Source organism: Grus americana, chromosome 3 (genome assembly GCF_028858705.1).
Source record: "Grus americana isolate bGruAme1 chromosome 3, bGruAme1.mat, whole genome shotgun sequence".
Taxonomy (NCBI): domain Eukaryota; kingdom Metazoa; phylum Chordata; class Aves; order Gruiformes; family Gruidae; genus Grus; species Grus americana.
Window position 1 is genome coordinate 81483843 of NC_072854.1, and position 16222 is coordinate 81500064.

Consider the following 16222-nt stretch of genomic DNA (forward strand, 5'->3'; position numbering starts at 1 on the left):
TAAAGCACAGCTTTGCATTTGTGTGGCAGGACCGTATCCTATTCTTCAGGCCAGGTGTTTTCAGAAGGAGGAAAAAACATGATGATTGAATTATGGAATCTTCCCATTAGGCATATAGAATCTTCAACTGCATCAAGTAAGATTGGGTTATGTCTTTAAATGCGGGGCTTCAATTTCATTGATGTTGGATACCAATTTTTGTCTTTACAGTTCCCCTTTGTGTAGTCTTCCTATTCACAGAATCTATTTAGACTCCCCCTAAATTTTGGCCACCTCCTCTCTGGTGGCAGTGATTTCCCTGGACTAATTTTGTGCTGTTCTGCAATTATATTTAGAGGATTAGCATATTCCTTAGAACAAACCACAATTGCTGGAAGAGACAAGTAGCAACTACATATCTCAGTATTTACTTCATTACTGGAAGACAATCAGTGAACCAGAATAGAATTTGGTTGATTGACTTGACCCAGATTGTTAGTTTTTTTGGAGTATTTGCACGTCTTTATTGAGCCCACCTATTTTCCTCTCTTTAATCCTGGCCTTTTCTGTTCTTTTTACTTGAGTTCCCTGGGAATAATTCAGTGGAGAGAGGCAGTTGTTCTTTACACAGAGCTTGTTCTTTGGGTTTTTCCACTGTCTGTCTGCAAGATGCAAAATTCCTTACCATTCTGTAATCCAAAATCTTGTTACTGGGGCTTGATAAATCATCTTGACATGTAGTTGAGCAGCTGAGATGTTGTCTTTGAAGTTTGACTGGCTTTTCAAGTTAACCTTTAAATATATCGAAGCCTTTCTGCAGTTTTTCAGACCACAACTTCACACATTAATGCAGCACATCTTCCACAACAGAAAAGATCAGATATTTTCAACTAATCATGTTCTGCTTTCACTTTTCTCTTAGCATTAATAATAATTTCTACATTTAAAAAGTAGAATAGTGACAGGACAAGCAATCTGTCAACCTTGTTCATACCCAGTTCTGCCCTCAGAGTTTACCCCAGGTGGATCAATGCAGGTCCATGCAGTTACTTCTATTTTTATATCATTCTTAAGAGCCAGATCTCATCCTGCATCCTCAAGTTGGGCAAAAATCTCATTGAAGCCAGTGGGAGTTTTACTCTGCCTGACTAATAAAGTATTTGAGAAGGAATTTAATGCTTGTGGATCAGAGAAGCTGATTGTAGAGGCTTCAGGTTTGTCGTGCAGGCAGGTAATGTCTAGCAGTTCTTTTCAAGCTTGGGTCTAGATCTGCTAGCAGCCATTGCAGCTTTTCCAACCTTTTTGTGTCAAAATGCGTGTCGCTATTCACCCCCACAAAAAAGAGAAAAAAAGGGATGGGGGAAGATTAAAAAGAAATAATGCCTTTTAGAATGAAAGGCAAAAAATTAACATTGGGCTTTGTATCTCTCTGACTCAAGGTGTGGATCACTAGTCTGGTAGCGAACTACAGACCTATAGGCTAGCACTTAAAAACTGCTGTGATATTGGCTGCCAATTTTTTTGAGGCACCAATTTTTATTCTTCTGAGGTGCCCAGCATCCACATCCAGAGCTTCCATGTGGACACTGGGTTCAAGGTGTCTCCAGTCAGATACTCGGTTCTAGAAAGTTTTTGAAAATATTGATCACAGAATGCAAAACATTTGTCATAGTCCATAGGTCTTTGTAAGCCCAATTTGTGAGGACCAAGACTGAAGGATAAAAATGATGCTACACCTTCATTTGCAGGCTCAAATAATATTTGTAAGAGAAATAGCATTACCCTAGTGGGACTGTTTTCAGATGAGAAACAACACGTGGTGTTATTTTAAAAGAACTCAATGTAGGTTAATTATTGAAAGAGATTTATGCAGCTTCTAAAATGTCAGATTTATGCTCTGTAACAATTAGGAGGCCACCACAGGAGCTCACTGCTGCCCCTCAGCTCTGTCTTACCAGGACTGATTCCAAGACTAGACTTTTCTTGCTGCTATACGCAGGAAGAAAAATACGTGATAAAATAAGAGAAAGAAATGCTGAATCACTTTTCTTCAATTAAGGCTTCACAAGAAAAGTCTATTTTTAATCTTAGCAAATACTCTGATGTCTGATCTTCTATGAGTATTTATACTTTTTTATTTTAATAACTCCCCTAAAGGCCAATATGAGCTAAGCATGTAAATCCACAGAGAACTGATGAAAAAAACAATCCCATTCACTTAAATGTAAAAATAAACCATTTGGCAAGTTTATGCAGAAAAGAATCTCATAAATTATTATTATTTCTTTTTTCTCTGTCATCTAGTACTTTCTTAGCTAGATTGAAGGCACACACAGCTTCCCGTTTGCATTTCTTTGCTTTGAAGTGATGGTGAATAGATTCATTAAATTAGAACAAAAAATCTGCTAATTTGTTGCTTGTCTTCTATTTCAAATGGATGATCTAAAAGCCTGAAAGTATTTGTGTATTTGTTGCAGTGCTGCTTGCAGTTTGTTACGAGGGAAGTAACCTCCATCAGGTTTTTAAGCAGTATTTTCCTTCCAGCAAAATCTCCAGGTCACAGCTCTTCCAATTACATGCAGAAGGCAGCAAGGAGACAAAGCTAGTCTGAGTAGCTTTCTCTTTCAGCAGCAAAGTTTGCATTTCTTTTAATGTAGTTAAAACATTTGACAGGAGAGAGTAGGGTTTAGTGATGTGAGGTGATTTCCAAATGAGTGTTAGCTTTTTACTGACCTACTTTTGACTAGTGGTGTATTCTTGTCCATTACTTTTTGTCATTGAATAATGCTGATATATTAAGCTATGTGCTTCAAGGGCATTGTAAAATTGCATGTAGGGGCAGGACTGAACTGTGAAAGTGTGAATTACTCTATCAGATCATACCCAATTAAAAAGTGACAAGCACAGCAGGAGAAATTGAAAGCAAGGTTTATCTTTCATGTAACATAAGAAGTCACTATATCGGTTAGAAACAAAGTGAGTGTGAAACAGATTCTCCACCTCTTCTCATCCCTCTCCAAAAATTAATAATATCTGCTGACTTCATTATCTGAAAGAATAAGCCCCTGAGTTGTAACAGCTCATGTTGAAGGATATTACGACAATGGCAAGAGAAGGGGAAGTACGGCAGCCATACACCTCTAAGCTGTCTGCTATCAAAGCGTGCGCTGGACCTCCAGTCAGCACAGTGGGGATTGATGGATAGGGAGTTTGGAAGAAGTGGTGGTACTTTATATAAAGCTGTAGTGTGTCATTAACGGAAGACTTGCAGTGTTGCAGGCTCTCCGCAGTTCCACAGGAAGCGTAGGAATAAAAGCATGGTAAGGAACGCAGGAACTTTTATTAAGCCCTGTAGTTATAAAACTGCTACAAGCTAAGGAAACTTACTTAGTCTCCAGTGCCATGGCAAAAATCCTTACATAACCTTTTGCAGAACATTCACTAACACTCTTCTAATGATGAGATGGGTCTGTGAATGTGTAAAAGAATACTGTTGTCTCTGTACAATATAATTTTCCAGCATCCTGCTGGCTCAAGATGTTGTGTTGCAGAACCTGTTCTGATGGTGAACCTGGGTTAAAGATGTTATGGATGAAATTGTTGTGCTTTCCCGAGTACTAGGGTTGTGGGGTTTTTTGGGTTTAGGTTGGGGGTGGGGTGGGTGGGTGTTGGTGGTTTTTTTTTTTTCTAATCTGATAAACTCTTTTGGAAAATAAACAAACAAAACCAAACCCAAAAGTAAATCAACTTTGCAAAATGTGTCCTATATTTGCTATTGGGATGCAGACTGCTTCAGTGATGTGTGACTGCTGTGTGACCAGGTGAACACCACCTTCTGCAGACAGTCGATGTTACATTGACCCTGATGCTTGCTGCTAATGGTCTTACCTAAGTGGTTTCAGTTAGTGAACTCCTGTGTGTGTGTATGTGTGTGTGAACACAAATTTAGTGCAGCTGACTTGGTTAACGCAGAGTTTTCAGATTAGGCTTTAGTGTGTGATGTTATATTTTGTGAAGGAAAAAAAATACAAAATCAAAAGGGCAAAGTGAGAAAAATGTGAAGCACTTAATATGTGTAAGCTATGCTTGGAGGCATGGGAAGATAGGGGGAGATGGATGGGCAAATTCACAGGGTACCTGCCCCGTGTAGCAACCTTTGCGAGAAAAACAGTGCTTCTCTGTAGAATGTATCTTCATATAAAATATATATTTAATTGATGTACAATGAGTTAAGAGTTTAAAAGTGACCAACTGATTTACAGTCCTACTAGACTTGGAGGTGGCAAGCAGCTATTTAGGGAGGGGGGAAAAAAAAAGTTGTTATAATGTGAAAATCGTTATCCTCTAAAAGCTTCCATTTTCCTGGAGGGGATTTACCTTTTCCCCCATTCGTACCCATGATGGGTATGACCAAGGGTCATCCAAAAGAATGACTTTATTGTTGTGTGTTATGGTAAGTAGTTTATTGCAGTTTCTTCTGAGCGAAGAAGTTGTAGGGACTCGTATGCAGGCAGTATCTAGGTCCCAAGTTTAAAAACAAACAAAAAACCCCAAAGCCCCAGACCATAAAAAACCCCAACCCAAATCTCATAACAATCTTGAGTGGTAATTCTTTCCATTCTATAGTGTCTTGGTTCTATCAGAAGAAGTTTGAAACAAGATTTATAACATTTTAAAGGACTCTTGTGCGCAGACTGAGAAATTAATTAGGCTTGCTTGCTTCTCCTGAAGGTAACAGGGAGGACCTAGCTGTGTGGGTTTTCTTTTGTTTTTTTGGGTTTTTTTTTGGGGGGGTGGTGGGTGTCTTTTTTTTTTTTTTTTTTTGTCAAGAGGAAAATTCTACAAACTGTGCCTTTGGTTGGTCTCACAGTTTTTCTGGCATGACCAATAGGTTAATGCATTAATTACTAGATATATTAATGTCATACAAATACAGTAGACTTTCAAGAAAAAAAGGGAGGAGACACATTGTAATTTGACTGTGGAAAAGATCAATCGTTTTCTCATTTCTAACTGATATGTGTAAAATTTGTGGGTAAGAAATGTGTTGGTTTAAAAAACAAAACCAAAACTGTACAGTTATACCATTACCTAACTTTGACTTATATTTTGCAGTGGCTAGTGTAAAAGAAAATGCTGAAAAGTACATGGAGATGCTGGAGGATAAACTGCATAGGTAAGGATGATGTAGAAACCTCTGAAAGCTTAAAAATGCTTGTTAATGCAGCATTGCATGCATAAAAGTGAATGTTTGGGAATTTGCATTGGAATAATACCAAAAATAGTTCAAAGCTGGAAATCCTGTAAGCGTTATTGTTAAGACCTCTGTTGATGGCTATTTTCAGCAGCTTTGCCACCCGCCTGCCTGTGGATGCAGGTAAAAGAAAGATTTGCTGTGTGTGGAGTTCTCCAGCGCATAGGGCTGCTCTGGTGCAGCGTTGGTATGGCCAGAGCAAAGGGAACGTGCGTGTGGGTGGTGTGCATCGCTCCAGCCACACCTGCAGGTGCTGTAACCCGTGGTGTGAGCTCTTGAGCATGCAGAAGCCCTGAGGTATTGGGGATGTGGCAGCTGGTTGAAAAATCACCCCTCTTTTTCCATGTAAAACCCAACTCTGAGTAGAGCCAAGGGATCCCTTACCAGAATTCTGAGCATCTTTAACAAGTAATGACTCTTTATATAACAATTTTGAAAGAATGCCTTTTTGGGGGATTGTGGAAAACAAATAGAAACCAAGACAACAATGGGGATATTTTAAGAACTGAATTCTAATGCAGAATATACTTATTTTTATGTTTTTTTTTTTTTAACCAAATGCTAGCATTTATATTTTTTCTCTTGCTCTGCAAAGGCAGCTTTAGATTAGCCTCAAGTTTTAGTCTGTTCCTGTAAATATGGTTAGTAAATGTTGCTCTGCTGTTGTAATGGAATCTTCTACTATAGTGGACTTTGCCTTGCACATGTATATTTATATTGGAAAAAGATTTCATAGGAAGTAATTGGAACTTGCGTCTTAATAAAATGCAACCCACTAAATTGACGCCACTTCCTTTTCCCTTACTGAGGAGGCATAATTAAGAAACTTGTTGTCCTCATTATTTTTTGTTGTATTGATAAAGAGAGAGTTCTGGATCTTTAGATTTGCTCACTCAAACTTTTGAATACAGAAGTATTTATTTTGCATAATTGTTAAACTTAAAGGTAATTTAGAGCGCTGAGTAAAAAATGATGTAAATAGACCTTGAAGACCAAGCTGTGTGTCTGTGTCCTGCCTAACCCCCCCCCTTAATAACATTTATACTCCATATACTCCAATCCATAAGTATAAGACAAGTCTTAAGCACTTTCTGTGGGTTGTCTTTTTGAAAACCATACTCTTTATTAAAAAATAAAATGAGGTATAACAACATGTATTGATGCTTCTAGGCTGTATGGATTTAACTTTAACAATTAAATACTTGGAGAATCTGTATAGACTTTTTTCCTCCTTCCAAGAATTTATCAGATGGTATTTGCAGTCGTGGCTTGTTTTGATTTATTTATGCCTTTTTATATAATTTTGGGATTGTCTACCTGGACTTTTCTGCATCAGTATCTTAAATTGCAGTGTGTCTGGACAGGTGTTGTTAATGAGCTTGCAGCATGCTTTTTTCCCCTCTTGCTTCTATTTGTGGGAGAAATTTCCGTGCTGAACTGGTGGTATTCATCCTGCTTGTGTGGGGAGTATCATTTCAGGGGAGGGATTAAAAGTTAAACCCTCTTTTTGGCACTGCTTTATATTTTGGAAACCTTTTTTTATGAACAGTAGTTAACCATTTCGAACTTCCCTTAGCAGATTTAAGAGCTGTCAAATATTGTAATACAATTTGTTGCTTTTGTATGCAAGGGTCGCCTTCCTCAGTACCATATAAACCTTGTCCTGTCTTACTCTAAGTTCTCTATTGCATCCAGGCTACAGGCTTCAAAGATTTGCTGTTGAGACGAGTGTTCTTCCCAGCCTTTGCTGAGGACACAAATGCATGAAGTCCAACTATATTGATCGCTGCAGCCATACTGGTGCATTTAACACGCACTACAGAGCTTGCCATCAGCTTCTCTAACAGACTGTTGCGGTGTTACCAAGCTTCTAAAATTTTCCTTCCTCCCTTAAGAATTAAAAAAACCCCAAAACCAACAATCCCCCTCCCAACAACAAAACCCCCTAAACCTCACCAAATAAACCCAACAGAAAACTCCCCAAAAAAACTCACCACAGTGCTGGCCGAGCCTCCAGATGGCAAAGATTCAATCTTGAACCAGTGACAGTTTTGCAATATGTACAAATGGTATTATTCTAAAAATAGTCTATCCCAAGTAATTCAGGGCTAAGAATTTCTTGTAATATTGGTGGGAAGAGAAAATCTCTACTGGTTTTACCAGAAAGAAGTCCTTAAGATACTAAATCTTTAAAATCTTTTTTGTATTTATGCTAACAAATGGTTATAGATACTTGTTTTTCAGAGGTTCTTTGGACTTCAAGTAATTAACTCCACCTGCTTTACAGCTTGAGTAATTAAGAAAAGTAAGCAAGAGCCCAGGAGGCTTTTTTTTTTTTTTCCCCCCCCCTCTTAAAGGAAGTAACTTGAGAGACTGTTTCTCTTCTTTTGGGTCTTCATATAGATGCTCAGATCACTTCTTATATGCTATATCATAACCTAAAGCAAGGCTCTCGAAGGAGAGTTTAAAGACTGTTTTAAGTCTGCATTGTGGACAGAGGCAAAATTTGCATCTGGCTCATGGATACACGTTTTTGGATGCCTTTGAAACCAGTAGAGGATCAAGCCTGTGCTGCTTGAATTCAAATAAACTTTTCTCCAGATGAAACGTATATCATTTTGCTAGGTAATGTTTCAAATAGAAACAACCCAGATACAAAACCCTTCGATTTAAGATATAGCTTCAAAATAAGGTAGAATTGTTAGAAATGTAATTTTTTGACCACTTTTATAATTGAAGAGACTTAATGAAGAAAACTCAGACCAAAACAGCTTTAATGAAGATTAAAGTTCAAAAAGTATCAATTTTATAAATTAATTTCCCCCCCCCTTCTTTTCTCTTTTCTTTATTTTCTTAAGAAAAGATTGGAATATATACCTCTTCTGATTTTTTTGTCGTTGTTGGTTTTTTTTTGGGAGAGGGAACCTTGCTTATTCACTGGAGTGGGTTTTTTTGGTTAAGTTTTTTTTGTATTTTTTTTAAACAAATGCGGTACTTCTGACTGCAGCCTACAAAATGCATCTGTTCTCACATAGCTTAATAGAATGTTACTTGGTTTAAGAACAGTGCTCTCTTAATAGCCTTGCACCTAGAGGAAAAAAAAGGGAAATATGCATTGACAAAAAGGAAATATGTTCAATATCTAATAATTTCACCCCAAAGAAGGCTAACCACCCATTAAGTGTACAGATTATTTGACATTGTTTTTTTCCTTTTAAAATATAGCTTGTATTCTGAGCAGTGGATTGATAGTTGTTGAGGATAGCATCCTTCAAGAAAAGAATAAATAAATAAATAAATAGGATGTTTAGTAATCCTGCAGGCTGTCTCTTTTCCAGTCACTAATATACATCAAGCCGCTCCTAGAGTTTATACATTAAATCACTAATGGCTCTTTTGAGAGCGTAAATACCATTGCCATCACTTCCATGGTAGACCTTGCAAATCACTTACCTTTTGTTAGTAAACAGCAGATGTGCAAAAGTGGTCGGAGTTAGGATAATGAAACTCTGTTCAGTGAAGGCATCTGTCTGTATAAATATCTGAAGAGCAAGAAATTTTGCTTGGATAACTTCAGCTCATCACTTGAGCCATTTAAGAGGGATTGTACAGGAGAAGTTTACTATAGTTGTCTGATCCAGCTGGTTGAAAGTCAGCTGAGCATCTTCTTGTGGGACCCGTGTTCTTCCACAGAAAAGGTATTTCTTCATCTTATTTCTTTCCACTCCAAGTGAAGGCTCTGCTGGGTTTTTATATCATTACCATGACTAAAGGGGGCTTCAACAATCCAGCTCTTTCAAGAACCACCTGGTTCTGTTATAGGTGAGCTTAAGTCATGTAAATGGTTGAGGGTCATGAATTGAGCCCAGGAAAGAGTGCTATAAAGCCATAAGAGCAGAAGATTTGGGTTGGGAGTTTGTACTTAAATGCTGTCTCCTAAATCAATACTTAAAGTGGCCAGATTTTGCAAAATGTATGGGTACCAATAAACACCTTAGCAGTCAATGGAGATGGAGAGAGAGTACCAGATTATGTTTGCTTAGATACTTAGATGTGGGAATCCAAGTCTAGACTTGGGGTTTGTAAATATTCACTTGTTTTTGAAGATACCAAAAAAATCACCTGCCTTTTAAATGGGTAAGAAAGCTTTGATATGTATTTCTGCATGAAAAGTCATCATCCTGAGTTATTTGCTAGGTCTTGCATATCTCAATGAAAGTCATATGAGGTGAGCAATTGTGTGTCTGTCACACTTTACATGCGTCCTGTATCTCATTAAATCTCTGTCCTAGCTTCAGTCTATTTTCCTTCCATCGCAGAGGGGGTTGTGAGAATGCGTGTGCATAGAAAGATTGATCTGTGTGAGAACTGTATTTGATAGCTGGAGAAACGAAAACAAATGTGTGGAACACGGTAAAATTTAAAGAAAAAAAAATTATCTTTCAGACCATTGCCCTTGCAGAAGCTAGTAAATGTTCCGCAGCAAATATAGTTATCTTATAAAGTGCTGTGCAAAAACAGGAATTTGGTTACATCACTGAAACATGCAGCAAAAGGCTTTGGTTCTTTCAGCTCAGTCTTAACCTTTGGAGACACTGCTGTGCTATTCTTGCAGTAGTAAATGGTAAATAAGCCATTTTATTAAAAAAAAATAAATTATACTTTGCTTTCTATACTTTTTAATATTTTTTTATACCAAAGAAAACTAAATTAATGGTGTAAATCAGCTTCATGAGATTTAGGATGAAATAACAATGCTTTTATTTTTCAAGCGTCCATCTGCCAGATATCCATAGAAACATATTTGGAATACATTGCCCTTGTGAAACTTATTAGAAACTGATAATCTGTGAAAGTTTGCACTCTTAAGCAGATGGAGTAAATGTGGCGGAATTGTTAGAAAAGAGTGTCATCTGAAGATTTCTTTTTTTGTATGCTGTGCATGATTTGACATTTGCTCTAAGAACTGGGGGTTTTTGGCATACCAAATATTTCCTGAGTGGCATTGCATGTTAACATGAAAGTTGTGCCTGAACCATAGCCTAAGCAATTAATGATAGGTACGATATTCAATGAAAGCATCTCACAAGTGAAAATACATCTTGAGGGGGGAAGGAGGCAGAGAGCAAATAAAACATCAGGAGAAACCAATGATCTTGAGACCATCGTTCATCCTTCTGCACGCCCTCAGAATGTAAGAGCCAGACCTGTCATGGAGAATTGAACCCCGAGGCAGCAGAAACCCCAGAAGGAGCTGTCTTCATCGCTAATTAAACAGTTAGGTGTTTAAACATTTCTGCAGACTGTAGTGATTTTCTGCAGTGAGGTGAGGTCCCTGTACCCAACTGGCACTTTTTAGCCTCCTGCACCCGCCCAGAGCCCTGTCTGAAGTCTGGCGCTGTGCTGTTGAAGAGCAGCTGGTGATATCCCAGCCTACAAGTACAAGCTTGCAAATATTGCGCATTTTAATGACAAAGCCCTTCTGTGGCCGTCTGCAGACTCTTATCTTCTGTAAGGGTAAGATTTCATCTTGGGCTGTTAGTGTCCCATATGTCATTGTGTGGAAAGCCTGGTGTCTGCTAGAGGAGAACTGCTGTGCTACAGCTGCTGAGTAAGGCTTTCCAAAAGCTTTTCCCTCTCGTATATGCAGCAGCGCAGGCGTGCTTGGGGGTGCCAGATGGCTGTGGTAATTTTGTGTAACCTGTGACCCACCTCAGTCGTGCTGAGGCCTCTTCAGCTGCTGGTGGTATCTTAGGAGTGCGCAGATAGGACTGAAATGCCATCTTTGCCCACCTCCCCCCAAGCCTATGTGTTTTCTGCTGCGCTTCCAAGAGAGTGCACGGCCCCTTCCCTTGCTGCATAATGATCTGATCTTATTTTGCTTACCACCAGTTCTGCTGCAGGAGTGTTAAATGCAGGTTAGACAAAATACGAGATCCTTCTAGTGACTCATTTAGTCCTTTTCTTCTTCCCAGCTGGTCTAAGTCATACACAGCTGTGAGAACATTAGCTCCAAAACTGTGAGCAGCAGACACTTTATATGCGGCAATGCATTCCTTTATATCTCATGGTCCACATGGTGATGGCTTCTAAATCCCTTATCATAACTGCCTCAGGCTGGAAACAATTTTTTTGTACCAGCTGATGTAAAGATGACATTTCTTGAGCTGAGGGAATTTAATGTGATTGTACTGTTCTCCAGGCCTCAAAAGATTATGCTGTGACTTCCATTCATCATAAACCCAGGGCTTTTTAGTTGCTTTTTCTAATTCCCAGATAGGAATCATGAAATTATTTTGGGGGAATAATATTGTTCAAGAATAACTGATGACTATTACACAAAGGTGTTTTATTGAGCTATTTTCTGTGTTATTCTGCAAGAATGGAGATATAAATATGCCTGCTAGTAAGATGTAATACTGCAATGACTGTGCCTTGCCATTGTTGAATGATACAGCACCTGGTAACATTGCAAATGTATGCAAAACCTTTCTTCTTTAATTGACTCTTTTTCGCTATTTGTCTTGGTTCATTTTCTGTTCAACAATGTTTGTTTTCATGTTAATGGTGGCTTTTTTCCAACTCCTGGATGCGCAGTGAGGCCATGCAGTGGAGTCTTACCCTGATGTAAGGTGTGCTCACCTGCACAGCTCCTTGTTCTCTGAAGCATGAAGGGGATTGTGTGTGTTTAGGACAACTGAAAAAGCAGAAATTGAGCCCAAGGTGTGTTTTACCTGATCTCATGCATCTGTGATTTTTTTTTTTTTAACGGTTTCAATGAAATGTCGCTTGACTAGTTCTGAACAAATGTGGCTGCAATGTGGTGGTTCAGGCTGCCGGTAGATGTATGCAATCTGCATCAGAAATTTGTGGTTTTCTCATGCAGGCAGTGTTTTTAATGCATTTGAATGTGTAGTCTTCACTGAGCTCCATTCCTTCAGACAAGACCTCCAATGTCCTGAGAATTCCATGCCATAGGACAAGTCAGGATTAATTATCACCACATCACATTCCAGTTTACTTGAAAATGAACAGTCTTAAAACAGTTATTCTCTTCCCGTTATTCATCCTGTTATTTTACATTCCATGTGTCTTGAGTCTCCTTTATAGCATACTAGGTTTCCGAAATGTTTTTTGGGAGCTGAGCTGGGTATAAATGCTCTCAACAGCACAGCACACTGGTCTTTAAAGCTGGTCTTAGAGCCCATTAGAAGGGCTGAGTGTCCTTGTGGATGCATAGGTCCCTTTCTCATCTGGTTAGGAATATATATTTTTTTTTTTAATACAACATTGATTCTATAGGGGTAGTTTCCCAAAATGTGTTGTTTGCCTGTGACTGCAAGCTATTGCTTGATCCTTATCTCCCTGAAGTGTGATCACTTGTGTTGCCTGCCCTTGCAGCAATGGGCTGCAGGATGAGGCCCTGTGTGACTATCTTAAATTGTGACAATTGGGAACATGGTTAGAAGTTGATGCCACTGAAGGTGAATGTGGTAAATAACTTACCAAATTCACAAAACCGGAAGACATTTTTGCATGCTTCTGTGACATCTGAAGGTGCTCTGTCTCAACTGTGGTTTGCTGCTCTTTAGAGTAAAAAAGTCTCTTTTGAACATACTATGTAGTTTTACCATACTGATGGGTTCCCAAAAAGCTTTCAACTGCTGCCAACAAAAAACTTGTCTGGGTTCAGTAATGTTGAAAAAGCATTGCAGCGTCACCAAACCCACATGGAGACGATCAAAGACTTTACTGCGGAGAATCAATTCTCCTTGTTGTGAACAGTACACTCGCTTTGTTGCTGTTACCTCATTCTTCTGTCTACATGAGAGACACTGTCATGAAAACAGGATTATTGTTTCTTAAAGGCTCATGTTTTCCTGATATTCTTTTCCAGCCTGAAAACAGCAACTTATGTCATAGCACTTACTTTGCTGTGGAAAGGTTACGACATCATGAATTGAAGGATTATCACTTCAGCTGTGTAGCTGGTAACAAGAACATAGGAACTTGTGAACAAAAATAGCATTTTAAATAGATTTCTATAGGGGAGGGTAAAATTTGCAAAACCAGCATGTATATGTAGAGTTGCTCCCACTCGATATTCAGAAACAGTATTCAAGCTTTTTTACTGTCCTACTGATCTTTTATTTTGGTACTATTGTAGTGAGGGAAAGTTCACTTGCTCAAAATATTCATGAATAAAAGGAGCTGTGAATAATGAAAAGCAAACTGCTAAGTGTGGTGGTTAATAAATTACAGGTGATTTTTTGGTTGCTGTATTGGCACAGCCTTATTTGGGAGATAGATCCTCTGTTTTTAATAATTTTGGAAACTTAATTTTCACAATGGTGAATCCAATTAACAAAGAAGAAAAACTTAACTGTCCTTTCTTACTCTATCTCTTTTTTTTCCATCTGCTTTAAATGTTTGCGTACTTTCTTGTTTGCTGTTCTTTAATTGCTCTATCTTGACGTTAGCATTCTTAGAGAGAGGGCTTTCTGATTCTCCTCCTGGTCTTTCCTTTATTGTGGCTTCTCTATCTCCCTTCTTCCACTTGTCTCATTTCTGCTTTGTAAATTTTATTCTTACCTTCTTTCGTTTCCAACTTTATTCCTTAGCACACCTATTTTTGTGTATCTCCTCTCTGTATATGGGGGTGGGGGAGTTGGATAGTAGGAAAGTAAGAATGCACTTGATTCACAGAAAACCTATTCTCACTTTTAAAACACAGCAGATTATTTTTCAAGATATCTTAGACTGCATGACCCCAGTGCAGGTTCTCATTAAATGTTCTTATTGTCTTCACAATCACTTGCAATATATTTGAAAACGTCTGCAATGTCCTGATAGAATATAGTATCTTGGAAGTTCTTAGTAAATTTAAAGTTAAATAATCTCACAAGAAATTTGCGGGTATTGCTGCATGGAAGTGGATTAGCCTACATTAACTGGGTCTGGAGGAAAGGGAGAATCTTTGCTGTTCCTTTTGTTTCTGGATGTAGAAAGTGTAGCTAATGCCCACAGTGGGGGGAAACTGAAATAATTTCTCTGGAAGTGCAGCAGATTAGAGTTTGTAATCATGTCTCTGCAGAACAGTGCACATTTCATCTTCTGGGTGATCTGGTGCCATGTGCTAGTGGAGATTCTTTGATAGAGAAACTCATGTCATGTGCCAGCACGCAACTTTTGGTTCCCAGCCTGTAACTTGTGTCTTTCAGCACTGGCAGAACTAATATTTATACCCATCTATAGATGAAACACACATTGCACAAGCAGTAAAAATGGAGGAGGGCAAAGAATACAATCTGCTTCTTCCACCAAGTGAGAAAACATATAAAAAAGAAAAAGCCCTATTGCTTCTGTCTGTGGCCTCCACAAGATAAGAGATCATTGTATTGATGGAACCCACTATGCCTTTTGTGGCAGTAGCAAGGATCTTGCTGTCTGCAGTGATAAGATGAATGCTTGCTGCAAGGGGAGAAGGACTTTGTTTTAATTCCTGTGGGCTGAAGGTGTGGAGGGAGATTTTTGCAGAAAGGAGGGGATGTAATGGGAAGGCTTTTGGGTCCAGCACTTGTCTGGGGGAAGGGGACATAACACAAAATTTACTTTTCCACTTTAAGTCCTAGTAGATAGTTAGTATTGCACCAATGTGGTTTTGGTATATATTATGCCCTGAACATTTTTAAATTACTGTTTGGCTTCTATATGAGACAGAATCAAAGAAGGACACGATAATTACAAGCTTAGCAATTGTTGTTGTCTTTTTTTTTTCTTTTCTTTTTTTTTTTTTTTTTTGCTATTTTGCCTGTTCAGGGATGCTGAGTCACGAATATTGATTTCTTTTTTTCCTTTTTAATTGGGAGGTGGGGGAACTGTGGCACATGACTGTACTGTTTTATGAGAAGTAGGGGAAAGCTCTGTTCTTTCAAAATCTAATCTCAGTATTGAAACTAGATCTTTTTAGAGGGGGGGGGGGGGAAAGGAGGTCAGATTTGGGGCCAGTTTCCAGTGTCTCTTAAAGCTTTAGAAAAAGCAAAGCACATGGTTACACAGCCTTTAGTAACTCTCTGTCCATATTAATTCAGGTTTCATCCAGGCTAGGGCTTTTTTGAAGTTAGTGAATTAACTTCAGTAGTTAGTGTGCAGCATTGGCAAAGACAAGGTGACAGGGGATTTTGCTGCTTATTCATGGGAAAGCTTGCCCTCCATCCCCATTCCCTCCAGGCTCTTTGTCTTCATTCATTTTATACTTAGCATAGCAAAAATCATCAGAGTGCGAGGCTGGGTCTCCCCTTCTGAAAACAGAAAGGATTGCTCTTAAAAAGCAAATGTGCTGAAAGTTTACAACCTCTCTAGCTGGTTAGTAATTGTGTATTTTGTTAGGATTTTTTCTTATTCTGTATGCCTTTTTCTTACGCTGCGTTGTTTGGTGCTGGTCAGTCATGCCTGCAAAGCTAGAGTTCAACACTTTGCTGAAACATTAATGTCACAGTAGTCCCCTCCGCTGCAAACTCTTGCCTCGTCCAGAATAAGTAATTCTACATCTCTTTCCTGCTTTGGTGTGCTAATTTCCCTATTTTGGAGCAGAAGTAATGTTTTCCTTATTTTTTTTTCAATCACTTATGCTCTTCCTTGTCTTCTCATCTCTTTCTATTTGATTGAATTACATCAAATTTATTAAGAGTTTGAAGTTCATATTCATCAATTTTTTTGTTTGTTAGTCAGTGATACTTGTGAATGCGGAGAGGATCCCATTTTGTGAATGGTGAATGTCTAACATGACTGATGTCAGCCATACTGGCTTCCTCTTCCCTGAGAGTAGGTTGCGTGGCTTTTTGACCTGGAAGCCTGTACTATTTTTGTTGTAGATATCTATGCAAATGTATGTTTGCATTAATGAAGGGAAGACAGGTTGATACAATGAGCTTTGGTGATTTACTTGTAATAGTTTTCCATTTCCGCTGCAAAAATGCTTTGGCTGTA

At 38.6% G+C, this 16222-nt stretch overlaps 1 protein-coding gene across 11 annotated transcripts in view; it reads left to right on the forward strand.

Annotated features, from left to right (window-relative positions):
* DISC1 (DISC1 scaffold protein) overlaps positions 1–16222 on the forward strand; it is a 208207-nt gene that overhangs the window by 155309 nt on the left and 36676 nt on the right. For all 11 annotated transcript variants that reach the window (XM_054821736.1, XM_054821737.1, XM_054821746.1 and 8 more), the window contains one exon: positions 5095–5155. In XM_054821736.1, coding sequence (XP_054677711.1) covers positions 5095–5155 — 61 coding nt within the window. The remainder of the gene's footprint in view (positions 1–5094; positions 5156–16222) is intronic.